The following is a 27,092-nucleotide window of genomic DNA, read 5'->3' as shown; positions in this document are numbered from 1 at the left end:
TTAAAAGCTTACAATCTAAATAGACAAGGTGAGGGGTGGAACACAGAGTGAACAATATGATAGCAGTGAATAGTTATGTAAGTTCCACACTTATGAGGGGTGGATTTACTTAGGAGTAGATAATGGAAAGATGAAATGAAGAGACTGTGTGGGAGGCGTAGGGTTGGAGAAAACAGCTAATCAGCATAGGGCAAAAATAGTCCGTGCAAAACTGTAGGATGTTCTGAATGTCCAGAGGTCCCTGCTGTGTGGGTGCTTTTGCTCCCAGAGGCTGCAGTCTCTCTGCATTTTTTGCCCCAAGGCCATGGGGCTGGGAAGGCATTACCTGGGTTCTTAATGCTCCCATAGTAGGAGTGGGGGTCACCACTGTATCTTTCTGGCTCCAGAGGGTGGGTCTAATTTCATCTCCTTTCCTGCCCCTGCAGCAGTCCTTGCTTTGGCTGCTTCTGCTCCTAGCAGCTGGAGTATGTGGCTGATGCACCATGGGAACTTAAACTTCAAATAGTGTGAACTTAAGCCATATGATTGACATATGTGGAGCTAAAGCATGTGACTCAACAGGAGTCAGACATTATTGGTGTTAGTGTAGCTAAACTGAAGACTCAAACCTAAGTACCAATGATAAACTAAGTACTTTTTTTTATCTTCAGTGATTTATAACGAGCCTGCATCAATCTCCCACTACAAGTTACTAACTTAATATAGGCCTTATCCCATTAGACACATTAGCAGTGAGAATTATGCCATTAAACTTATTTGTTAAATATTTATTACGGAGACATACTGCAAAAGTATTGATACAGAATTGCTAACATTTTTACTGTTGTAAACATTTTAATCATTAAAAATTGAGATACTTGAAACTTTTTACACTTATCTACAATGAAGAGAAAATTTACAACCATTTACAACAAGAGGTCTTAGCTGTTCATACTGTCAGCAGCTAAGAAACTACACCGTAGAGACATATGAAGTCCTGTTATTTCACTCTGAACGCATAGAAAGTACAAAGTGTCTTGGTGAAGTTCCATCCCAGTGCTAATGAGAGCACATACAGCAGAATTAGGAGTGCAAATGGATACAAAAGGATAACTGTGTTCTTCAAAAATGGCAATGCTGGAAAATAAATTACAATGATAATGAGCAGAGTATAAAACTCTTTAAAAACAACCATTAGTTGCATTGCTGGACCAAACCTATAAACTGTTGCATCTAGGACCCTGGGAAGAGGCTGCACTGCAGCCTTCCATCAATTTCGTAACAGCTCAGTTAAAACTGGATACCCATTTGTCATCCCTGTCATACTGATTCTGCAGCCCTTTGCCCAGATACAAAATATCTTTTATCAGTGTAGGAGTAGTAGTTCAGGTAGGTCTGTATCATCCAGTAGTACAACCAACCTCCTGAATGATTTTGTTGAATTTACTACCCTCCCCTCTAGTCAGTGTAGGAGTCCAGAACTAACAGATAGGTTGAGGTTTGATGCAGTATATTAACTGGATTATAGTACAATACAATGGCCAGCATCAATGAGTACCAATGATACCTGTGCAAAGAGAGTGTTTTAATACCACCCCATAAAGTGACAAGTCCTTTAGGCATAAACTTTTTAATCCAGTTTGGACATTGAAATAAGGCAGTACGTAGGAATCCTGACAAAGGATTACTCCAACCACGAAGGACATAGACAATATTGGGTTTAGAAGAGAACAGAAGAAAAAATATGTTCAGAAAAATTTTAACAGAATGGAGCAAACAGCCCAGGGATGGTGTGGAATTGCTCTCAGACAGTGAAGACTAGAAGACATCTATCTAGTAGAGATGGCTTAAAATAAATACACAATGAATTCTTCTTCTGCATGTGAGAGATGATCATTTCAAACCTATGAGTTTATATATTAGAAGTAGCTTACTGGAACAATTCTCTTGTTTTCATATAGTCAGCTGCCTAATTGATAAAAGCTTTTGAAATTACTTACCACTGTACCCTAGAAATGTTACGTAGATATAATAGCCAATTGCAATCAGCCATACTGTATTCCCAACAAAATAGCCCATGAATGAGACTGTTGAGATAACATCTGTAAGAGAAGACAGTTGCTCTCAGTTACCTGCCTGGGACCCAACACCATGGCAAAAAGCTTTAAAAAGGGTGTTCTACTTACAGTTGATGAAAAACAGTTGGATAAAATGCAAAATGACTAGAAGTGGATAGAAAGCATTCAGATGAACATCAAAGGCATATCCCCATTCCACATCATAGTCTCTGCTCTGTTGCTTTACCAAGTACTTATTAGAAATAAACCTAATTGAAAATAAATTCAAAAGGAGTAAGTTATGAAACAATTTTGCCTTTTCATGTTTCCTAAAGGTACAATGTTGATTTGACATCTCCACAGTTAAAGTAATGAAGTCACAAGCAGGAAAAAAATCTTGAGTCTTTTCTATTTAATTTATAAACACAGTCCTTTCAAATGTCTCTGCAAAAGGGCCAAGCTAGGATGACTAAAAATTATTTTGCTAATTTGTGAAGAAAATATGGTAACCTAGGCAAAGATGAATATTTCCTCAAAAAGACCAGCCTTTTGTGAGACCATGTCTCTCAACAGTAGTCACATTCGTTGATGCTCAGTAGACAGTGCAAGCATTGTGCACAAAACAGCTACAGCTTCCTTCTGCAAAGACTGCTGGTGTACTTCATCAACCAAATTTCTGTAATTACAGAATTCTGTTCCACCTTCTGAGTACCAAAGTAGTACTGTCTTTCAGTTGCCCATCCACTGATTCCCCAAAACGGCTGGGTATAGAGCACTACATCTTCACATTTCCCCTGTTACAAAGGTATCTTAGTTGCATTCTGTTGTAGGAACAGAACGCAGTCCTGTTACCTCATTTAATAAACGCCTCATCTCCACCAAAAAAGGTTACAACATACTTAAAAGTATGGGTACTAATTTGATAGGAGTATTACCAAAAACACAGCAGGCCAAATATTGTTTCTGATTACAAATATTGAGGTTACAGACCAAATCCATAATTTAGCCTAATTTTCTCAGGCAAACTTCTACTGAAGTCTAGGGAAGTTTTGCCTGATTTAAACCTGAGTGAAAGCTAAGAATTTGATCAGACATGTTGGGCTTACACCAGGAATAAAAGCAGAACATTCTTTATATGATCAACAGAAATTTTCAAAGACATTTTTAATCAAAAATTGAATCTATCCCTTTTACAAGGTCACGCCACTTTAAAATTTGTCATTTTCGCTAATAAGAAATCAATATGTATTCATGTACCCCCTTATTTCCTTTACATTTTTGACGTCTTTCCTGCTTTTTCCCCCACCTCCCTGTTGCTTCAAGTGAACCACAAAAGCAGCAGCAAACTGTGTGCGAATTGAGTCCTTCCTGTGCATGTGCCTCAAGGAAGCAACTGAAGGCAAGAGAGTGCCTCTGCTATTGGTCTCCTCTGACCAGCTCAAAGTGGGGGAAAAGTCCTACCTGTGCTTTCAATTGTTTCCCACAAAGGGCCAATTCTGCAGAGGAGCCAGCATCCTACATCAGCCCCATCAGATGCTACCCTCAAGTACTGGCAGTCTCCTGTTAGCAGGAGGTTCTTGTCCTCACTACCACGACCAGGTTCTTAGCATATCAACTCTATCTGTACAAGGGCACAGAAAATGTAAAGGGTTCTTTTACTCAACCTGCCTATCACTATTTCCTATCCCATTCACTGAATAAAGTACACCCCTGGAGCATACTAAGCTCTGGGTGGTGAAGGAGGCCCCTTGATTCCCCTGTCCTTCCCAGGAGCTGCCTGGAGGGGAGGGGAGGAGAGTGAAAAAAGGGGGCGGTTTCCTCTCTCCCCATGAAAAAGTAGAGGGAGGGAAAACCTTTCTGCTGCACCACCCCTCCCTCTTCCATTTTTATTGAGGCTCAGTTGAGAGACCAAATACAGCGATGGGAGAAGAGTGCTGTTCTTGTTGCTCCTTCCCTTCCCCTCTCAATCTCATGCAGGGTGCCAGGAATAGTGAAAAAAAAGCTGCCATCACTTAGGGCAGCTGTCCCAGAGGGAAGGGCTTGGGTAAAAAGGAAACTTCCCAGGCTCCTGCAGTGGACTGAAGAACAGAAGAATCCACCCACATCTCTGAAAGAGCCAACACTGCTGCTGTGTTACTGGTAAACATCCTCTTCCTGGGCCTGGGAAAGAGCCTGCACATGAGTTCTTCCCAGAGCAGGGCATAAGAGTGATATGATATGGCAGGAGACAAAATTGACAGTGATCACCGCAGCAGAGAAGCTGACAAATGCATAAAGTAAACTGTTACAGTCACCTCAGGAACTACTTGTGACAACAATGGCTAAAACACTTCACAGAGCAGGGTGGCTTGACTTTACAGTGTTCCATTACAATCAGAATACTAAACACAAGCATCCATCTGTTACATGTTTACAAGCACGTGATTTATTAAAAAAAGCCTAAATAAGCAATAGAAGATTTCTTGATACCTACATAATTGCTGAAAACCAACTCAGCAGGAAAACAGGCACTGAGGGATGCTTGTGACAAATCTCCTTTTATTATCCTTTCTTTGCAGAGAGGTCAAGAGAAAAAAAAACAAGTTTTCTAATGCTCTTTCCCAACAATAGCACTCTATTCACAGCCAGTGAAAACTCTTAACCCTCTCTTCTGAGCAAAGCCATATAGTTACAGATGTAAGTACAATGGCCCAGTAGCAGGGAACTGTCAACTGCCCTATAGCAACACCAACAGATGGAATTATTTACTTACCACATTAAAGTTGCTATTAGAAGCCCAACACCTACGCAGTCTATAAACACAACCCAAAGAAGTAGCTTTATCATTTGAAAAAATCCCATGTCCAACACAAATCCAAATCCTATAGTAGACACTGGGTGGGGAAGGAAGAAGAAAAAAAAAAAAAAAAAAAAGATTAATCCTTCCTAGCTGGAAAGATGCTGCATCACCAAACAATGTCTCAGACTTTGACATTCCAGGGGTTAACTTTTTGTAGGAGGTCTCCTAAAATCCCAACATTTCCCCCTTTATTCCTCCTCACTCTTAAGATCTTCTGCAAGGCAGCTCATTTTTCTATTCAAATGCTGCATAAATACCACTTATGTATAATGCAGCTGGCTTAGATTCAGTGTGTCGCAGCACTGCCACTGAACTAATCTCACCTTTTTAAATTTACAGCCTTCTTTTGAAGAATATACTTTGTTATATAGAAGTGCAGTGTAAGAGCAGCATGCAGAGCTGAAGACACAGTGCTTTCAGTTACAACAAAACCACGTGACAGTGCATGGTCTTCTGGCTGGGGAGACTCAGATGTCAGCTGAGCACAGACTGGCATTCAGATTTCCAGTCCATTTTAGTTAAATGAAAATGAGTACAGATAAGACGTGCTTATGGAGACCCTCTGGGAGCTTCAGGAAAACATCCATGAAATACAAATGGATCTAAGAAATATTTCCCATCCAGTCACAAGAACGTTCAAATTTCAGAAGTAACAGCTTTGTTATGACTGCAAGTATAGTGCCATATCAAAAAAGGACTAGATGTAGTGTTTTCACTGTTGCTTTTTAAAAGACCGTCTGAACTAAAGCTGACACACAAGAGGTTCTCTTTTGATTTGTGATGGCTTAAGTCCACAGTGTCTCACTGCAGCTTTGGTCACTGTATTATTATTTGTATTATCAAAGCACCTCGGAGCCCTAGTTGTGGACCAGAACCCACTGCGTTAGCTGCCGTACAAAAAGGGTCTCTGTGCCAAGGGACTTACAATCTAAGTATGAGCCAAGAGACGAAAAATAGATAAATACGGAGACTGCAAGTAAACAGTGAGACAATACTGGTCAGCATGATAGGCAGTGGTCTCACCATGCAAGCAGCCTAACTGTTGTCAAGGTTTCTTTAGGCATCACGGCAAAGGAGAGTTTTGAGAAGGGATTTGAAAATGGATAATGACACAGCTTTGCTGATGTTTATGGAACACTCCTTCCAAGCATGTGGATCAGCATGGGAGAAAGCACGGAGGTGCTTGTTTGAAAGTTTAACAATGGAGTAGTGGACAGTGGTGGTCAGCATCCCAGACAGAGTGGAAGTGAGCATCCAGAGATTGATTGTGAATGAGAGATGATAGGTAGACTGGGGACCATGAAAAGCCTCAAAAGTGAATACAAGCAGTTTATGTTTGATACGACAGTGAAGAGACAGCCAGTGGAGGGATTCAAAGAGATGGGTGATGTAGTCAATGTGCAGGTGAGGAAAATGATCTTTGCAGCAGCATTCTGAATGGATAGGAGTTGGGCAAGACTGCATTTGTCAAGACTAGAGAGAAGGATGTTACAGTAATCGAGACAATAAGATGACATCTTGGACAAGAGCTTTAGCTGTATGGATGGATGGATAAGAAAGACCTAATCTTAGATATAGCCTGGATGTAACAACCTAGAATGAGGTCTGAGTCAAAGAGGATGCCTGAGCTACTGGTCTGGGTGACAGGCAGGATGGTGGTGTTATCCACAGTGATCAAGAAAAGAAGGTAACAGGGAGATATGGGGAGGGAAATTAGGAGCTTTTTAGCCATGCTTAGCTTGAGCTGTTAGCTAGACATCCATGAGAGATGTCAGAGAGAAAGTCTAAGGTTTTAGTTTGGACAGAAAGAGACCCGTCTGGAGTAGAAAGGTAGATCTGTGAGCCCTCAGCACAGAAATAGTCGTTTTTGTGTTTTAGATAGATAACCCAGAGATAAGGCATAGAGGGTGACAAGAAAGGAACCAAGGACAGAGCTCTGTGTAAAGGGTACTTTGTCTGGGTTCAACATCAGGGACCATCTTTTTGTTCTGTGTTTGCACAGTGCCTAGTACAATGGTCCTAGTCTACAATTTGGGTGCCTAGGTGCTATGGTAATACACATAATAATACATCCCATTTTCTAATCATCCAAATGTTCAGCTATTTTTTTGAAATAAGAACAGTCATTCATTCCTGTGGTCATCTTTGCTATGACACTTACAATTACTGAAACCCGCATACTTTGAAACATAGAACAGAGACAAGACTTGATTACAATAAACATAAAGAAGACTCTTTGGAGGATTCTAGACAGAGCTAGACCTTGCAGTTTACCCTGGTTCTCTAATTCCTAAATGGTTACTGTCATCTTTAAGAGCGCATATAATTTATCAGCTCCTTTTTTATTCTGATTAAGGGCCTCTATAGACAAAAACCCTGTGAAGGTACATTCCAGCAACTTGACTGAAAAGAGAAAGATATTTTCTTTTTTGGATACTTATACGGCCATTATCACTGTAGTATTTTAACAGGTTTATGCTCAACACCCCTATAAGGATGGGGAAGTGAGGCACAGAGAGACTAAGTAAGTTGCCCATGGTTACACGGGAAGTCTGTGGCACAATAAGGACTTGACTCCAGGCCTCCCTAATCTTAGGCTAGAGCCCAAGTCTTCCTCTTTCCCACTTCATTTTTGCTGTTCATAGAAAAAGACTCACCACAAAGCCAAATACTCAGCAATACCAAGAAAGCAGGATCATCTCTTGCCCACTGGTCCTTTGTTTGTTTCCTGTAGTGGAAGTTTCTATAAACTTTCTGTGGTGAAGTAAACAAGTAGAGCATCTGCCAAACAGCAAACTCAAAATCCATCTGGCGGAAGTGAAAGAGCCTCCTCAGGTATTTGTAGCGTTTTGCACCTGCTGTATGCCTTGCTGCATCCCTCGAGTTTAAGGCACCATTGCCGTGACTTTGGGAATTAATTGAAGTGGTCGGCAACATTTTTCTGAAGGAAAGATTTTACAAGTTAAAATTAATTTACTTTGCATAATCTTAAAAATGACAGCAGATGTAGAATCAAAAGTGTTTTCAATTATGCAGTGCTAATTATGGCTTATAGATATACATCTGATTTGCAAGGATAATCAGGCAAGTAGCTGGCTAAATACTATTAATTGTGCCAGCAAGACTGTACATGTAAAACTGTAAGCTAGAGAAAAGCTCCTTTCAAAATTTGGTCATGTTTGTTAAATGATTCACCAGTCTGCTGCCTAAAAAGCAGAGTACTGAGACAGCATGGTCTAGGTACCTGCACACCGGGATTGGTACCAATTAGACATAAATTCAAATTCCAAGCCTGGTCTACACTGCCAGCGGCGGACGACGGGAGATACGCAAGCTACTTATTGTAGCTTGCTTATGGCCCATCGAGTCACTAACATTTCCTTGCCTGTGCTGTCTCGACAGGAAATGCCCGCCATTTAATGCGGCGTTACTCTTTTCCGGGGGGATTTACTGTGTTGGCCGGAGAGCACTTCCAGGACTGACTGTGCAGGTCTCCACTGCCCGCTCAATCGATCCCACGGCATCAATCCGTGGAGCCCGATGCAGCTCCGGCAGTGTAGACATACCCCTGATTTGCTGTTAACTCACAGTGTGGCCTTGGACAAAGTACGTAACTTCTCTGTCCCTCCCCTTTCCATCTATAATACAGAGATAATACCAGACTACTGCATGGGGTGCTGTGACAGCCTTTGTACAATGCTTTGAAAACAAAGCACTCTACTGTATAAATGTACAGTATTATAATTGCCCTTGAATGTTTTTACTATTAAAGATGTTCTATGTTACACTGCATTATATTTTAATCATTTCAGATAAAAATTCACAATGCCCCACTCCTCAAAGAAATACAGGCATGTAACTCTGGGCTGGAGGGAGGCACCTCCATTTGCTTGGGATTCAAAGCCATGAACCTCCTTCCTGCCTAAGCCCTTTCTTACAACAAACAAAACAAAACAAAATGAAGATGAGATGATAGTGTCTACCCTTATAAACTTCAGTCCAGTGGGTAGAGCACTCACCCAGGCTGCGGGAGCCCTAAATTCAAAATTCCACCTTTGCCTGAGGTGGGGAGAATCCAGGTCTCCCATGTCCCAGATGAGTACCCTAATGACTGATTACTGGGTATTCTGGGGTGGGTCTCTCAATGTGTCCTGCTGAAACTGTTCCACTTTGTATTAATAAGTAAATAGTCATTAGAACAGGGTCTTGAACTCAGATCTCTGAATATCAGAGTCATACTCTAAGGGCCTAAAGCAGGGCTTAAATTCAGGCGGAGTAGTCCGGAGTGGAGTTCTGGTAAATATTTTCAAATCTTAACTCCAGCCTAATGCTGTTGCCATTTTCAACTGGGGGCCACGAGTTGGTTTCAGGGGGTCTGTGGGGCTGAAGCCCTGAGCCCCACAGAGAATGGGGGGGTGCCTCTGGGAAATATAAGAATTTAAATCCTGGCCTGAAGGGACCATCAGATAATCTAGCTCAACCTCCTGTATATCACTGGCCACCACCATCCAGAACCCTACACTAAATCGAACCACCAAAATTAAACCAAAGTATTACAGCCCACAGGAGACTAGACTATTATATGTCACAGGCAGAGAACAGGAGGACTGAGGTGCACCAGCGCATGAGGCCCCTGCAATGGCAGGGAAGCGATTGAGATTTACCCAGATAATCCTAGCAAGTGACTCTCACCCACTGAAAGGGAAGGCAAAAAAACCCCAAACCCTGAGGTCACCGCCAATCCGACCTGGGGGAACTTCCTGCTTGACCCCAATGCACTGATCAATTAGACCCTGAGCATGTAAGAACCCTGCACCTGAGAAAGAGGCAATGCTGGGAACTACCTGAGACACCAACCCGACCATCGTCCACCCAGGGCCATCTCTGATCCTTCAGGAGAAGGTGACCAGAGAGCAAAAGTGAAAAATCGGGTGGGCGGGAACACGTGACTATATAAGAAAAAGCCCCAGATTCCCAGCCTGTCCCTATAAAATCAGCGCCTCTCGTCACCCTAGGAGAAGACCCAGTAAATCCACCAGCACAGGCCCTGGGTGAGTCCCTGAACGCGGAGCTGCTCTCCCCGCCACTCCCGGGCTGCGGCTCTGCGAGTATTTCCCGCAAAGCGGGCACAGCTTCAGCAGCCCAGTTGGGGACGAGACCCACCCGCTGCGCGGCGCCGCCCGGCAGAGGAGACCCCGGCTCAGGCCCGCAGCAGGGCGGAGAACGCAGCAGGTCTCCCGCCCCCCGGCCAGATGAGCGCGCTGCTGCGCTGCCCCTGCGCCGGGCACGGGGGGGGGGAGGGGGCGCCCTCAGTCACTTCCCGCCGCCCCCGCCCAACTCTCCGCCCACCCCGGTTCCCCCCAGAGCGGCCCCCGGCCCCGCTCCGGCTGCGCAGGCGCGCGGACCCACCAGGGATTCCCCGTCCGGCTCCCCAGCCTGTGCCGCCGGCGGCCGGGGCGCAGAGTGACCCGCAGCGCTCCGGGCCAGGGCCGCGCCCCTCCGCCTCGAGCCCAGGCCGCCGGCAGTTTAATTGTGGCGCAGGCGGGATTCCTTCCGGCCTGGTCGCCCTGACTAGGCAGCGCGCGCGGTCCCCGCGCGGTCACCTCACCTCAGCTCCTGCCGCTCCAGCCCCGCCCAGCCACCCCCGGCGCGAGGGGCTCCCGCAGGCCGCGCGCCCACAGCAAACTCCAGCTGCTTCCGGCAACGTAGCGCGACGGAGGACGGGAGATGGCGCGCGCCCCCTGACCTAGCGCATGTGACCTTGCGGCGCGGTGCATGCTGGGTAGGGTAGTTCCCGTCCCGGCAGGAAAGAGCAGAGGCGGCTGCGCTATAGCGCCGGCCAGGGTCAAAGGCCAACACAAGATGGCTACGTCCTGTGGTGCGCTGTTGAGGGCGGGCGGTGCGGCTGTAGTGAGGCGCTGACGCTGGGCGGCGCGAAGGGAGCGCTGGGCGGCTGCCGCGATGCCCAAGTACTATGAGGATAAGGAGGAGGACGGGCGGGCCTGTGCGGGGGTGCGGGAAGACCTGAAGCAGTGTTTGTCCGAGTCCGCCTGCGTCAGACAGGTACGGCGGGACCCGCTGGTGACCCCCCTGCGTCATGGAGGGGGGGGGCGCGCGCGCGGGACCCGCTGGTGATCCCCTGCGTCATGGAGGGGGGGGGCGCGCGCGCGGGACGCGCGTCATGGAGGGGGCGCGCGCGCGCGGACCCGCTGGTGACCCCCTGCGTCATGGGGGGGGGCGCGCGCGCGGGACCCGCTGGTGACCGCCCTGCGTCATGGGGGGGGGGGGCGCGCGCGCGCGGGACCCGCGGGTGACCGCCCTGCGTCATGGGGGGGGGGCGCGCGCCCCGGACCCGCTGGTGATCCCCCGTCATGGAGGGGGGCGCGCGCGCGCGGGACCTGCCCCCTGGGGGGCGGGACCTGCTGGAGATCCCCTGTGTTATGCGGGTAGGGGATACGGGGAAGCTGGGGGAACATGGTTTAGCCAAGCCCTGGAGCTCTCGGGAGGGGGCAGAGCGGAGGGGCTCCCTTTGCTTTTAGCAGAGTCAATGGCGGTAGCTGGGCAGCCCCTTCACTCTTACCTGGGGTTGCAGCCTAGGCCATGACACTACAGTGCACTCACGCATGGTCCCACAGAGTCATTGCCCCTACAAGGTGGCTGGGTCTTCGTGGCTGTGCTGAGCGTGGCTTGCCTTTGAAAAGTGATCAGCGGAGCGAGACGCTGGCTGCTCTTTGCATATGATCGACTCCCTATGCGAGTCAATCCCAGCATGGACTGACATAGCTGAAACAATCCCTGCTTCTCCGAGCCCCGTGGAGTTGGCACTGCTGAAAGGGAAGAGCTGGATGCTGGTCCTCCCCATCTACCATCGGCAGAACCATTCCAACTATTTACGCCTGTGCAAGTCAATTAATTGAAGTCATGCCTTTATTTACATCTGTGCTACCCAACTGAAGGCATTGGTGTCTACAGTAAACTGCAAAAAACCTCGGAGAGGTCAGTAGCTGAGTTCACCCACCCTACACTTGAAACTAGTAGAAAAGCCTGATGAAAATCTACCAACCTGCACATGATGGTGATGAAACTAATGAAATATTATTTGTCTCAGACAAATAGCCAAGGAAAGAAAGAATTCAAAATTGTAATCCTGGGGATTTCACTATATGCATTTGGGCTATTAACTTTTGTGTTTATTTCCTTCTCTGGAAAATGTGGGGAATAGTACAAAAGTATTGTTAGACTTAATGTTTGTTGAGCACTTCCAAAGTGAAAACAGAACCATTGTAAGAGATGGTATATGTGACCCTAAGAATCTGTCAATGCCGACTGGTAAAGGGTTCCCTTTTCTGTAACAGTAACTCTTGACAGGCCTGACAAACCCACTACATCTAGCACACTGCTTTCAATTAATATTGTTGTGAAATGTATGTACAGATATGATGTAAAAAGTTATATCTATAAAGGAAATATGCTCCTACAGTCTGAATCAAGGCATACTTGACAAACAAGTATCTGCCAGACAAAGGATGTATATGACTTGTCTGCCTCAGTTCACAATGTAAATTAAGCATTTTAAGCCAATACAACGGAAGCCCTGTTTGCATACAAAGTCAGTATGGGGATGTGAAGTCAACATGAAGTCAGCAAACAAGGGAATAAATCTCATGGGGATGGGAGGGAGGTATTCTGATTCTGGGGAAAAATAATGAATTTGGGGGATATAAGAGCAGACAAAAGGACACTTCTTTATTCAGCAACTGAGGAAGTAATTGGTCAGTGGGATTTCATTCAGAAAGCAGGATCCCAACCTACTCTAGTTGGAAACACTGCAGAAGGCATATTGAGTGAGATACAATTCTTTAGGCAGAAGGTTAGCCTGCTAAGATAAGTTTAATTTCTAGAAAGCATGCTATGACTTTTGTTTTATATGTAATCTATTTTTATTATCCTTACTAGCTTTTAAATCTTAACCTTTGATAATAAATATATCTCAGTGTTGTGATGTTCTATAGGAGTTAATCCTCAATTGACTCAAGCTGGTGTGTGTGCTGTCCTCTTGGGGATAGCAAACCTGGTATTCCTCTGAGTAGCCAGTGAGAGGCTGGATATCACAGGGGAATGCTTCAGAGAGTCACAAGGACTAGGATATGCCTATAGTTAACAAGCAAATTCAGGGTTAGCATTGCCCAGAGGAGAGTGTTTGGGTGGGCTAACAGGCTGGAAGTGTCAGAGATCTGATACCCTGTTAAGCACTAGCAAGTCTCTCTCCCTCACTGGAGGCAGGGGCCAAAAGGTAACTCTCAGTTCTGGGTACCCTGAGAAAGTGTCACATTGGGTTAGATTATAGTGTGCAGTCATGAGCTGGAAAAATGGTACCATGTGTATTCATTGAAATAGAAATGTTAAAATTTGATCATACAGATCTTCAGGTGTGGTAGTGTGACAATTTTTTTTCCATCAAAAGTCAAACAGTTATGTTAGAAATTCTATGCCATTAATAAAATTTCAATTTATTGAAACAAAAAGTTCATATGGAAAGCTCCACTACAATTAGCACCCAGGCTGGCTACTTGAATAGGGGCCTGAGGATTGAATGGAATTAGAGACTGAAGGAAAACTTTCATCTTTTAAAGGTGGTGTGACCCTTCCGTGCCTAGGGCAGCCATCTGAAAATGCCAATGTCAGGAAACGCTGTAAAACGGAGAGCAGATTCTCCCAGCACTGGTGGGTAACACTGAAGTCAGACTTCCCAACCAGCCACAAACAGTGCTTCTGAATCCCCACACTGGTTATCAAGAAGCCAATATACAAATACACACAGCCCTCTTTACTGCATTCCAGTTTCCGGCTCCCAGTCTGCCACTAGGTCCAGTAAAGAGACCAGTTATTTAAACTCTGTGCTCTTTTACTATAAAGGTTCCCTCTGACCCCAAAGGGTCAGCTACAGTACCAGATCAATATAAGTTTAGATCTTACCCAAAATACCATGCTGCTAGCCAATCCTTTAGTAACTAAAACTATAGGTTTATTATAAAAGAAAGAAACAAACCATAAGAGAAGTGTTAAAGGATTAAAGCAATCAGATACATACAAATGATTTGAATGTCCGTATACATCAAGTTTCTAGAAGAATTGTGGAGTTTGCAGACTTATATAGTTCCTCTGGAATACATCCAGTAATTGGATGGGCCTCAGTCCTTTGTTTCACAGCTTCAGTTGCAGATGACTTGATCCAGAGGCAAGTTGGTATCTGAAGCTGAATCCCGACTGAAAGACCAAATGGATTCTCAGGGCTCTGCCTTATATACCCCCTGGCCCTCACCAAGCTTCTTGTGAGATTTTATGTGAACTAAAATGGAGTCTAGAGTCACATGGGCAAGTTCTGGTGGCTTATCAGGCATATATTTGGTTTCTCCCCTGGCCTCTGTGAGTGTCTTAATGGGCTATTAAGCAGGCTATTGTCCTGCTGCCATCCTGTCTAGGGTGTGTCTCAGGCAGCACAATTTGAAATACAGGTATATTAAATATATCCATAACTTCCATTACATATCTCACACATGAACATAAGTATTATCATCTTACCTAATACAATTTAACCTTTCTAAGAGTACCTGACATGACATATCTCACATGAATTATTATGATTTTGACATACTGATGTTAAACCATATACTCTCACACACACACACCCCGCCATCTAACCAGCATGACAGGTGGTTTCTTCTGTTAAAGTTGAAGTACATTAGCAGGATGTTAGGGAAGCTTGCCTTGCTGCTGTCTATGTTGTATGTGTTGTGTAGGTAAATAGAAAACTTCTGTCTCCCAGGGTGTATAGTTGATGCCTTTCACCAGTGCAGTTACCACTGGTTTTTTGTTGTTGTCTTCTGGTGATAATAGCTTGCTTTTAGAATTACATTTAAATCCAGTTTGAGTAAATCTAAAACCCTTCAAAATACATGTATCTATTTAGATTATTCTTTTGTCTTCATTTTACTGATACAAGCACGTCTTGGTATGGGGAAGAAGGGGAGAATTATCTGGACTTTCACAACTGTCAGGTCCACTTACATGGAACTTACAATAGCAAAGAAGACAAGTTAAAGGACCTTGGACAGAGTATAAACAGTGTGCATGGGACTCTTTAATGGTACCTTGTCTGTAGTGTCCTTTCCACTGAAGAAATACACTGTATTCTTATGCTCTTATGTTTCATGTGACAGGAAGGAAAAAGTCCTAGACAATGCTTGAAGGAAGGACACTGCAGAAAATTTCAGATTACCTTTTTTGAGTGCAAAAGGTCAATGGTAAGTGATTGGTTTGATTATTTTTAGCCTTTGTTGCCAATGTTTTGTTTTTTTTCTTTTCTAAAAGTATCTGATGAGGAAGAAGATGCCATTGAAATGAATCAGATTGACATTACTAAGTAGAATAGGATCAGGAACAGTCAACATGGATTCACTAAGGGAAAGTCATGCCTGACCAACCTGATTGCTTTCTATGATGAGGTGACTGGCTCTGTGGATGTAGGGAAGGCGGTGGATGTGATATACCTTGACTTTAGCAAAGCTTTTGATACTGTCTCACACAGTATTCTTATCAGCAAGTTAAAGAAGTATGGGTTGGATGAATGGACTATAAAATGGATAGAGAACTGGATAGAGCATAGGGTTCAACGAGTAGTGATCAATGGCTCCATGTCTAGCTGGCAACCGGTCACAAGCGGAGTTCCCCAGGGGTCGGTCCTGGGGCCGGTTTTGTTCAACATCTTTATTAATGATCTGGAGGATGGGGTAGATTGTACCCTCAGCAAGTTTGCGGACGACACTAAGCTGGGGGGAGTGGTAGATACCCTGCAAGGTAGGGATAGGATACAGAGTGACCTAAACAAACTGGAGGATTGGGCCAAAAGAAATCTAATGAGGTTCAACAAGGACAAGTGCAGAGTCCTCCACTTAGGAAGGAAGAATCCCATGCACAGCTATAGACTGGGGACCGACGAGCTGGGCAGCAGCTCTGCAGAAAAGGACCTGGGAGTAACAGTGGATAAAAAGCTGGATATGAGTCAGCAGTGTGCCCTGGTTGTCAAGAAGGCTAATGGCATATTGGGCTGCATTAGGAGGGGCATTGCCAGCAGGTCATGGGAAGTGATTATTCCCCTCTATTCGGCATTGGTGAGGCCGCATTTAGAATATTGTGTCCAGTTTTGGGCCCCCCACTACAAAAAGGATGTGGACAAGTTAGAGAGAGTGCAGCGGAGGGCAACCAAAATGATTAGGGGGCTGGAGCACAGGACTTATGAGGAGAGGCTGAGGGAACTGGGCTTGTTTAGTCTGCAAAAGAGAAGAGTGAGGGGGATTTGATAGCGGCCTTTAACTACCTGAAAGGGGGTTCCAGGGAGGATGGGGCTAGGCTGTTCTCGGTGTTGGCAGATGACAGAACAAGGAGCAACGGTCTCAAGTTGCAGGGCGGGAGGTCTAGGTTGGACATTAGGAAAAAGTTTTTTACTAGGAGGGTGGTGAAGCACTGGAATGGGTTACCTAGGGAGGTGGTGGAATCTCCATCCTTAGAGGTTTTTAAGCTGAGGCTTGACAAAGCCCTGGTTGGGATGATATAGCTGAGGTTAGTCCTGCTTTGAGCAGGGGGTTGAACTAGATGACCTCCTGAGGTCCCTTCCAACTCTAATATTCTATGATTCTATGAATAGCTCCTTACTTGTCATAATTGTAATTGGTCCTTAATAAATCTTAACTCTTGTGAATCTTAGTGTAGCACATCTTTTGCGCTCAAGCAAAATAATGATTTGGTTATGGATATAAACCAACAATATATTTATATTTAAATTGGAGAAGGATCAGCGTGTGACAGGTACAGTAAAAGTAGGAGATGCTTAACAAAATTGGGATTATTTTAAATATGAAAGATCAGTAGATGAAATAGCTTTTTAATATTCAAGATTGATAATTAGCCATATCTTAATCTTATCTATTTAAGGTTATTGGAAGAAACAGAACTATAGGACATTGGTTTAAGTCAGGGGTTGTCAATAGGCGGACCCTTGGCCAAATCCGGACCACCAGACATTTTTGAATGGACCCCAAAATCTTTTTATTTACTTATCATCATTCTTAAAAAATATTTTCTCTGAAGTTTGAACCTTGACTATAGCTTGACCAAGAAATTTGGACCTTGACAAAAAAATAATTGACTACCCCTGGTTTAAGTTAAGAGGAAATGCATTGAAGGGTCTTTTTACTGTGCTTACAGACTTCTGATTTTCACCTCAAGTTTTGGAGTTTAGTGTAATGTACGTAGGTAATCATTGGATGACTGTTAATTTAAGGAGATAAGTCAGTTTTATGACTGAGTACTCCTTTTGGGGAGTTAGTGCTCAAGTACCCAGTTAAAAGGTCTGTTATATACATCTACCTTGATAAGGAAAGAAGGAGTTTCCCCAAACTGACTATGGATTTCTTGTGTGGAAATGTTTGACCTGTGCTGTCATAAAAAAAAAATTTAAAACGGGAGAAAGAGCAAAATTAATCTCAAACCATTCCACGCATGAAGGCATATAGCCTGTTTTTGGTCTTACCTAACATGTTACTGTGCGATATAATGAATAAACCCTGATTTTAATTTTAGATTAAGGAGGGGATGTAGACGTAAACATACCTACGTTCTTTCATCCCACTCTGCTGCTCTAGTCTCGCAGCCTTCCACCCCTCTCCAGGGGAAACTGCCTCAGTTCGGCTAGAAATGAAAATGGAATTAATCTAGAAATAAGTGAGAAAAGTGTCTTCAAACATATTATTTACTCTCCAGCATGTCTACAAGAACACTGCAAACATTCTTCAAATATTTCACATTGTAGCTCAATTTGTAAGAAGGACAGATCAAAAAGACTAGATTATTTAGTTTGGAAAGGAAGAATGAGAAAAAATTATATTAAAATAGGAATATAATAGAAAGGGCTCCTTTTGTGCTTATGCTTAACCTGTCCCATGATATAAGAACAAAAAGACTTATTTGTAGACCAATTAAATTAAAAGGCAACAAACTTAAAATGCAATTTAAAAAGATTCTGTATTCTGGAATTTACTACCTCAGAGTTCTGGTGAGGCAAATAATTAAATTAAAAAAACATTTTTAAAAGGATTATACACTGCATACAAGTACTTTTAATATTTACACTAATTAAAATGATTAGGGTTTTCAGTTCTCATACTTCAGGACATAGACAATCCGCAGAAGAATAAAGTGGAGAATAAAATGTGCACCTGTGAGAGCAATTAGATACACGAATGGGCAGGGAGTTTACACGTTCCTCTCCCTAAAGATGGCAACAGTATGGTGACTGATGTAGTATGGTCAATCTTATGTTTCCTTAATTTTTTCCTCTGCTATAGCAGTGAATTCTAGTTAATGATTTTGTTCATAGTAGTAAGTTATTTCTCAAATTTAAGTGTGTAAAAAATACTAGCTGAATTATTGTTGGACTCAAGAATATTCAGTAATTGCAACCTAGAAGGCAGACAATTTAAGCTCAGAGGAGCTATGCCAAGCCCAAATAATGTGGCCCTTCTTGCCTAAGTAACTCTCAGTGGTGCTAAAAATGATCTACTGTACAGCAGCTATCCACTCTCAGCTGTTAGGAAATGCTGGTGTACAGTAAGTAAATCCATTAGATATCCATGTATTATTTCCCTTAGATATTAGCTTGCATTTTTCCTAAATCAAATCTCACTTTATTTTTTACCCATATTTATAGACTCTGTAGGTTCCTTTTTATATTATTCCAGTACTACCCATGTGCTGTCACACTAGCTCTATGTCTTCTTATGGAGACATTTCTTCTCTTTAGTGACTTTTTCTTTACTGTGCACTTGTTTGTAAAATGCCAGAAATGCACAGGCGCTTCTGAGCAGTTCTAATAGTAGTATTTTGCAATATGTTGATTTAATTATGTTTCAATCTTTAGCTGGATGGCAGAGCAAGATTCAGAGGAAGGAAGGGATACTGAAGCCTTTATGAAGAAAGCCAAGCATGTGGGATTGTGCTTTAAGCAAAACACAGAGACTAAAATAAGAAGAGTACATCTGCCACATCCTCCCAGTCATGAAACATTCTCATGGAAAATAGCTACTTTGAAGAACACTGATAGATTGAGGCTGACATGCACCTAAATACTAAAAAGAAAACCAGCATTACCGGCAGTTTGGAGTGATGTGAACGCCCTAATACGTTTTTAATAAACTGTGCAAAATCCAAAATAAGTTGTAGCAATCTTTAGCTGAGTCAGTTGGTTTTGAAATTGAGAATTCCTTTCAGTTTTCAGATTTGTAGTTTTATCTAAAATCATAAAACATCAGAATGAATATTATAAAATGATTGAAATTGGTAGGCCGCTTGAGTAATGTTCTACAGTATCATGCAAGAAACCTAAGATAGGGCTCTTCTTCCCAGACTGGCAGGGCTACTGTGAAATGTACATTTTAGCCTCTAGGGAAGGGAGTAGCTTCAATAGTGAGTTGTGCCAGTTTATTAGAGTGCTGTTGGTACCTGTCCAATCCCACAAGACCTGTGACAACATCTCTTCATTCCACAAAATTCCTTTTAATATGATGGTTGTTGCAAAATTCATTAATACACTGTAATACACTGTAGCCTTTCACTACTGAAGAGCTAGAATAAAGTTTGGGTTACTCTTAAAAGACAAAGATGTCTGTCTGAAAGTGATTGTTCTTTTCAAAAAACAACCACCGTTTTAAAGAGTATTCTAGTTTTACTAGTACTATTGTATAGCTGAAGAGTTGCATACTAGGTTTAAGAGTAATTAAATGTCATGGTTTTTTACCCAAACCTGCAGCTGAGGAGATATTGGCTGTTCTTATCATAGTGTGGAATGCCTTTGCCAACAACAGCCTCCAGATTCCTTTGAGGTTATGCTGGACTTCTCCCTTACTACCCAAACAAATTTAGTTTACACACTTGGCCACAATTCAACATCACATTTTTTTTTTAACTTTGTATTAAACATTAATGATGTGCCATAAATTATATTTTTTTAAATTTTTTCTTATTCTTGCATTCTTACTCCTTCCTGTACTCTAAAATGCATATATGGATGTATAATTTTCAAATGATAATTCATGTTCATTTAAATTATGACTGGTTTTATATGGTAAACTTGTTTTTTAAACTCTCATCATTTCCACATGTTCCTTTTGCACTACTTAATTCACAAGTTTGTGTAATTTCATGTCATAATGTAGTTCAACTGGAAGACCAAACAAGAAATGGGGGGAGAGAAAAAATGTTGTTTGATTTTTATCAAGGATGTCTCCTCCCAGTGCCAGATCTATCTCTAACATATAAGTATTGGAAAATGTTCTTTATGATATATGCTGCCTAGAGTTGGGCATTTCACAGATCCAAAAATAATTGGTCAGTTGACTGGTCAAATATTTTAAAGCACTAATGTATTAGAACAATAACAACAGTAAAAAAAGACAGTAAATACTTTGTCTCTAATAGGCTTAGCTCAGATACTTATTCCTAATTACAAAAAAATTACTTACCTCAGTTATTTCAGCTTAGAAATGCAAAACACAATAAAACCAAGTTCTAAAGAATGGCATGATAACACAATAAAAATGTAGGCAGCCACCTACAATATTTGACTATTGTCAAATAATAGGTGGTTAGTTGGCATTATTTGAGCAGTTTATTGAGCCTAAAGTTCCTACTCAGTTTTCTTATACTATTCATGAGAATGGGGTTCCTTGACACCCTGTCTTTATTTCTGTTCATAATATAGTATAGCTCCAGGGGGACCAAACCAGGCAATTTGTCCCTTTCTATTTAAGCCATGTTCTGTCTTGGTAACAAAACAAGATTTATACCAGTAGTTAAAACACAATAAGGCACAAACAAAATATGTTGTAACCAAAACTTATGGTTACCCAAGAACTAATTTCTGAAAAAGGTTTTTTAATACTCCATACTTAACTCTGTGAAACTGTTGAAGTGTTTGTTATTAAATACAGCGCTCTTTAAAGGACATGTACTTTAAAAACAAACAAAATGTCCACCAAGCTTCATTGGTGCCCTAACCCTAAACATCTCTGCTGTGAATAGTTGAACTCTACAACCAGAGCACCTTCCCTTTCTAGAGTTTTTGTACCCAAAATATATAGAGGTATGAGGAAATATTGTGAAACTCTTCATGTTCTAGTTATGAAAGATTTAATATTGGAGGCATTAGTTTTATCAAATTCTGTCTTTCATCAAGTCGTTCTGAGCATAAAAAAGAAATGTCTCTAAACACAAGATAAAACAAAGCAAGGAGATTCATGAAATGTGAAAAAGAACTAGCCCAAAAATGAGCTTTGTGCAATATTCAATCGAATTAGATATACCCTTAGATAGTTATTTTCAGCTAACATTAAAGCAGTTTAAAAGTAGCTTGTTTGTGTGGGGGAAACTTTCTTTTGGAGCCCTTTACAATCAAAATAGCCTAAAAAATGATAATTTAACTCTTAAAATGGGGAAATCAAAGTAATTTTAGCCAACTTGACTAGTAAACAAGAACATTGATATGTAAGTTAGGAAATGAGTGGAAGGTGAAAAATAACACTTTTTACCTAACTTCTCTGATGGATCGTTCATACACACACTGCTAACTGGAAGTCAGGCCCCCAAAATGGCCTCCTAATTGCAATGATAAACAGTGACTTTTTTAAAAGCAATTATTCCAAGTACTTTTGATTAGTTTTTGAAATAGATAAAATTTGGTTGTTTTGTGCAAGCACTTAAAACAATTTTTCTTAGGCGTTTTCCTCTGTGTTTAATATGTGCTAATCTATCCTATATGTACAAAACCTATGAAATAAATTGACACAATGCTAGGCGGCATGTGCCTCAACATTCTAATCCAAAATGCTCCTCATTCCCTTATTCTGTAGGAAAATCTTGGGTGGGGGAGAAGATAAGGCTTTGTCACATATCAAAGCTCATCAAATCTTAGCTGTGGCAGGTCAGTGGAGTGGTGTATAAGACTTGCAGAGTCATGGGCTCTCACATGAGTGCTGTGCCACCATCTCTCTCATGCTTTAGTTTAGATGACTGCACCTAACTTGAGAGGCAGTCTCCAAGGCACCAATCCAGGCATTCAAGCTTAATTTAAGATCAATGGCATGAACTTCATCTGGACATCATCCACAGATAGTTCTGGCAGAACATGAGTAGGTAACTGTTATCTTATTTTCAATTATAAGGTTGACCTGACCTGTATTGTTACATTTTAAAGGTTAAATATTTGCTATTTGAGATTTCAGTACTTCCTAAATACATATTTGGTGCCTTGAGGTTACCTTTATTTTCCATCATGGGGGTTTCATTTGCATTTTATTCAGAACAGGACTACTTACTGACATAGTTTCACAGCCTGGAACCAGAACTGTCTGTTAGACTTTCTAGGGCATCAGAGAAACTTGCATATAATATGCATTTTTAAATTATTCTAAATGCAGATTTACTCAAGAGACTAGAATTGCTACATTCTAATCTTGCATAACATAATATCCTGTTTAAAAATATGCCTAATTACATAATTTCCCAGGAGACTTGAACCACTTTGCCATGGCTGAGAGCTGTTCAAGTTTCTAGGTAAAACATTTTTATTAAATTCTCTACATTTTTTTTATAAAAATATTATAAATGACTTTCCATGTTTGATTTGAACCATTAGTTATGATGTATACAAAGTTTATTTTTCTTTTAATTCATTCATTATGTCTGTTTTCTCTTTTTTACAAAGACCTTTGTATAAATATTAGTTTTGTCTTTTGAATTTCTTGATCCTTGTTTAAGTCCTATGACTTATTTAAATTTAGTAATACCCTATACATAAATTAGGATAAATACTGTAAGAAATGTTTTTGCTGTATTTTGTTAGTTCCTTCCCCGGCCAGAACTTGTATGTGTAGAACCTGAAGATGGTAGTTGTGGTAATGATGAATTAACCAAATACTTTATAATCTTATTATTTAAAAGAGTGTGAAAAGCTGAATGGGTCCATATGGGTTCTGTTTATTTTTAGAATCAGTACACTTATCTCCACTATATGTGACAGTAATAATGTCATTATGTAATAAGAATTAGTTTAAGATGCAGATTTCTAAAGCACTCATCACTAGGCTAGCTCCTATTGACTTCAGTAGGAGGAGAGTCATAGAATCATAGAATAGCAGAGTTGGAAGGGACCTTAGGAGGTCATCTAGTCCATGCAGGACCAACCCCAATTAAATCATCTCAGCCAGGGCTTTGTCAGGCAATGCTGCATGCTTTTGAAAATCCCACCCATAGATTATAAATTTTAAGCAAATGTAGGGGTTATCACTACATCTAGTTTTCCCACAGTGTTCTGTCTATGGCCCCGATCATGCAAACACTTACTCACTTGCATAACTGCAAGTGTGAGACTAGATTCATTATATGGAAGTATTTTCAGGATTGGGGCCCAATTTTCTATCCTTTAGATGTAAACGCTTCAGGGCAGGGACTGCTTTAACTCTGTTTAGCTCTCAGCGCTAAGCACATTGTCCACAACAAAATCTTAATAGGTAAATGACCATGTATTACGTACAGGGTAAATGAGAAGTAAGCTATTTCCATGCCATAAAATATGAATTAGGAAAACACAAATCTGGTTGGCAAAGGTCTTCATTGTGTGCCATAGGACTTGGGACTATTTAGCCAATGTGTACATTTTTTTAAGATATGCCCATCAAAGGACAACCAATAGAAAAAGTATCTATTTTTATAAAATGTGTCTTAAATTTCAGAGCATTTTGCCTCCCAAAGTCTGTATATATTTTGGAAATAGACAGTTCCATTGTTCAGCTGATGAAAGTAAGAAGTGAGATGTTTCTCCCTTGGTTGCCTTCTGCCTTTTCATTTTAAGTTCTGTGAAAATGCTGGTTGAATGAGCAAAATCTAGGCTTCTAAAATAGACATTTTTTAAAAGCCTTTTTTTTTTTTTTTTTTTTTTTGTAACCTGATCAGACTTCTGAGAGTAAAACCACATGGTGATTTCACTGGCTGGCTGCCTTCTGAGCACCAAAAGAATCAATTTCTAAAAATCCACCTGTAGAATTTTTGGGGTGAAAATTAAGTTGAAAAGAATTACAAAAAATATTTGTATTCATAATACAATAAATGTAACTCAGGCAGTGTAGCTATAGCAAGTGCCTGCACATTTCTGGCAATTGATGCACCTGAGGGGTGTGGACAAAGAATATAAGTGCACATGTTGTTTGTGTGTAGCTTATATAATAACATGAGGTTTTTGAGTTACATCATTCGCCACAATTGAAGTTTGAGTAAACCAGAAACCACAAGTTGGCAATATAGCCCTGTTTTTATTTTTTAAAATATAAATACAACTTTTTTAAACCTTTCTATTTTCCCTTTCCTCCCAGTCTCCCCATGTTCTAAATGTCTCTCAAACTGTTTTTGTTTTATCTGGTGCTGGCATGGCTTTACTGCAAACAACCAGAACAGTGTCAAACAATTCTGAAGTTCTTGAAAATCTAGCCCGGAATAAATCTTCTAATTTTGTCCATGATATAATGTCTCCTCATGATCTGATGCTCACTGCTGTATGAGAATTTTTGAGAAAACTATTACATATATGGAGAGTTGTTTCTTGCACTGCAGTATGCTTTATTTTCAGGACTTAAAATAGGTTGATTAATAACATTTCTCATAGATACTAAAGGGAGAAGAAGATGTTGCTTAAAGATAGGGACACCCCTCTGAGTGATTGTAATGAGGTCACTAGCAGGTGATGTATTTAGGACACTTTTCTGCTGCAGTATTTTAATAAATATTTCTTAGGGTTTTTTTCATATGAAGCTGTGTTTTTGATGACAGTTTTGATGTTCTCTGTTCTTAATGAATAGGGAATAATCAATGGGCTGCAAGAGACAGAAAGAAGTAATTCCATCAAGGTTTTTGTGAGCTCAATCACACAATTAAATCTTGAATGATTTATGAAGGCATCAGCCAGCCCCGAATTGAAATGTTTCTTAGTTTTACTGTTGCTCTCTTTAATAGGATCTAACAGGAGTTGAGAAAGAAACAGTAAATAAACATGCCAACTGAATAGGGGTGCCATTTAGGCAGGACAGGGGGGCTTCTTCCTCCCTCCCCCCGCCAAATTTGGAATACCTCCTAGCCGCAGAAGGAGCTCTTAACGCAGCTGTGTAGAGGAGAGGTGCTGCTCCCAGCTTGTGCTCCTGGGGCGGGGAGTCAGTGTTTTGTTCATAAACAGAGACAAGGTGATTAAGAAAGGGCTGGTAATTAAATTAAGGATCTGGAAGTTGTTAGATGAACCTGTAAAACAGGAATTTCTCTGCGGTGGGAGGGGTTAGTTTGAAGACTGAACTCAGGGAACTCAGAAGAAATACAGCCAAAGTTACATTCAGAAAAGAGATGTAAAGGGGATAGGTGAAAAGAAGGGGCCAAAACCAAGGGAAGGGATAGCATGTGGCATCATCACTGTAGTATCTGACTGCCTCACAATGTCTAACCTATTTCTCCCCAGAGGCCCTCTGTGAGATTGAGCAGTGCGGTTATCCCCGTTGTACAGATGGGGCACCGAGGCACAGATATATGTAAGGGCCAGATTTTTAAAGGTCTTTAGGCACCTATTGATATTTTCAAAAGCGCTTTGAAGGTTAGGTGCTTTGTAAAACTCACTAGATGCCTGGCTGCATCTTTGGGTGCCTAAAAATCTTTGAAACTCTGTCCGTAAGATACTGGCCCTGAAGTCATACAGGAGGTCCATGGGGAAGTAGAACCCAGGTCTCTGAGGGCTAGCTCCCTATCCACTGGCCCAGCCTATCTCTCTGCTGCATGATGCAATAAAAGAGGACTCTGATAGATGGGAGGAAAATCAAGCAGGCCAGTTCTCTGAGTCTCCAGCAAATGATCCCAGGTGGTTGGGAAGGACGTCATGGTTGACAACATGAAAAGCAGCACAGAGGTCAGGAAGGATGGAGAATGAGAATCAGCTGAGAGAGATCACTTCACCCCCAAGAGGTGGCAGATTCTGCCCCAGGCTGAGACATAGAGCAATAGCTACTGTGCAATTTTACATTTTAACTGAAAACCATTTTGTTTTGTAATTTTTTGTTCCAAATTTGAGAAAAGGAAGGAATGAGAAAGTGTCATATGAGTATCAGATGTGTTTATGCCTCACATTCTTAGGGTTTCAGCTGTATTAAGGCCAATTCCAGAACAAAGAACAGAAATTGCATACACAGAGTCCATAAAGTTGATGATTATTCTCATGATTTATATTATTCACTGGGCACCATCTGTATGCTGAGCACTGTTCAAAATATGCCAGAAAATGTAGTCCCTGAGCCAATGTGTATACAATGTGTAGCCCTGGATAAGATGGCTCAGATATTTAAGTATAAAGTATATAGTTATTGAGCACGTTACTATCTATAAATGGAGGAATTGACGGCAATAGAAGTTTTATCTGATTAAGAACTGGAAGATTTGACCCTCCAACTTTTTTTTCAAGAGGAAGAGCTGCCCAGAGGCCCTTGCCTGTTTATTTTCCTTTCCTGCTTGCAGTGGCCCTGATATACCTCAAAAGACTCATTTTTTTCCTCAACATTAAAATGTCGAATTTTCTTGGTGTTTGGTTTTAAATATTCTCCTCTGAGAACTGCATTCAATCGCTGTAGTGTATTTTAGAGCCTTCTGGAAAGTAACTAGCCTGTAAACAGAAGTGAAAGTGTTGCCAACTCTCCTGAGTCTCATGATGATTGTGTTTTCCTTAAAGTCCCAGCTCCTGGAGTCAAGTGGATATGTGATGATTTCAACCTTCATTCTTAAGGAAAAAGTAAGTTTCTGGTCCTCGTGGCTTAGAGAAAGCTTCAAAATGTGACCTTAGTGCACCATAAAGGCTCAACAAGCAGAAGGCAAATAAAAAGAACACCAAAACTATTATTTTACATATCATGATTTTAAAGACAATCTTATGATTTTTGGTGAGCCTGACTTATGATTTTTGAACATTTGGGGTTGGCAATACTGTGAAAGTGACTTGAAAGTGTCAGTTTCACTCTTGTTTAAAATCAATTTGTAGTCTATTATTTGTAGCATGGTAACACCCTTAAAGCCCCAGGCAGGTGCAGTGT

At 41.5% G+C, this 27,092-nt stretch overlaps 2 protein-coding genes across 3 annotated transcripts; one reads left to right on the top strand and one right to left on the bottom strand.

The window, feature by feature from the left end:
* Positions 1-752: 752 nt before the first annotated feature.
* Positions 753-10,616, bottom strand: UNC50 (unc-50 inner nuclear membrane RNA binding protein). 2 transcript variants are annotated; one of them, XM_067560000.1, is made up of 6 exons: positions 10,484-10,616; positions 7,533-7,816; positions 4,789-4,909; positions 2,166-2,305; positions 1,980-2,081; positions 753-1,116 (listed from the first exon to the last, which is right to left on the bottom strand). In XM_067560000.1, exons 2-6 carry the CDS (start codon positions 7,810-7,812, stop codon positions 980-982), a joined length of 780 nt encoding a protein of 259 aa, XP_067416101.1. In that variant the 5' UTR covers positions 7,813-7,816; positions 10,484-10,616; the 3' UTR covers positions 753-979. The 2 variants fall into 2 exon arrangements, with proteins under 2 accessions (XP_067416101.1, XP_067416102.1); XM_067560001.1 differs by having other exon boundaries at positions 10,479-10,597.
* Positions 10,617-10,718: 102 nt separating this feature from the next.
* Positions 10,719-19,145, top strand: COA5 (cytochrome c oxidase assembly factor 5). Its single transcript, XM_067560002.1, has 3 exons — positions 10,719-10,938; positions 15,096-15,179; positions 18,851-19,145. Exons 1-3 carry the CDS (start codon positions 10,837-10,839, stop codon positions 18,890-18,892), a joined length of 228 nt encoding a protein of 75 aa, XP_067416103.1. The 5' UTR covers positions 10,719-10,836; the 3' UTR covers positions 18,893-19,145.
* Positions 19,146-27,092: the final 7,947 nt, after the last annotated feature.

This window comes from Emydura macquarii, unplaced genomic scaffold, assembly GCF_026122565.2.
Source record: "Emydura macquarii macquarii isolate MOO-44397 ecotype Brisbane River unplaced genomic scaffold, CSIRO-AGI_Emac_v2 contig_2207, whole genome shotgun sequence".
In the NCBI taxonomy this organism is placed as follows: domain Eukaryota; kingdom Metazoa; phylum Chordata; order Testudines; family Chelidae; genus Emydura; species Emydura macquarii.
The sequence above is the reverse complement of the archived record's forward strand: the minus strand, read 5'-3'. Positions and strand labels throughout refer to the sequence as shown.

What these genes read in the sequence shown, in the direction of transcription:
- UNC50 (XM_067560000.1), bottom strand. Translation starts at nt 7,812, where the DNA reads ATGTTGCCGACCACTTCAATTAATTCCCAAAGTCACGGCAATGGTGCC. An exon ending in GCTGAGTATTTGGCTTTGTG is followed by an intron (nt 4,910 to 7,532) that starts GTGAGTCTTTTT and finishes TTCCCCACCCAG; the next exon opens with TGTCTACTATAGGATTTGGA. An exon ending in CTAATAGCAACTTTAATGTG is followed by an intron (nt 2,306 to 4,788) that starts GTAAGTAAATAA and finishes ATTTTCAATTAG; the next exon opens with GTTTATTTCTAATAAGTACT.
- COA5 (XM_067560002.1), top strand. Translation starts at nt 10,837, where the DNA reads ATGCCCAAGTACTATGAGGATAAGGAGGAGGACGGGCGGGCCTGTGCG. An exon ending in AGTCCGCCTGCGTCAGACAG is followed by an intron (nt 10,939 to 15,095) that starts GTACGGCGGGAC and finishes TTCATGTGACAG; the next exon opens with GAAGGAAAAAGTCCTAGACA. An exon ending in TTGAGTGCAAAAGGTCAATG is followed by an intron (nt 15,180 to 18,850) that starts GTAAGTGATTGG and finishes TTCAATCTTTAG; the next exon opens with CTGGATGGCAGAGCAAGATT.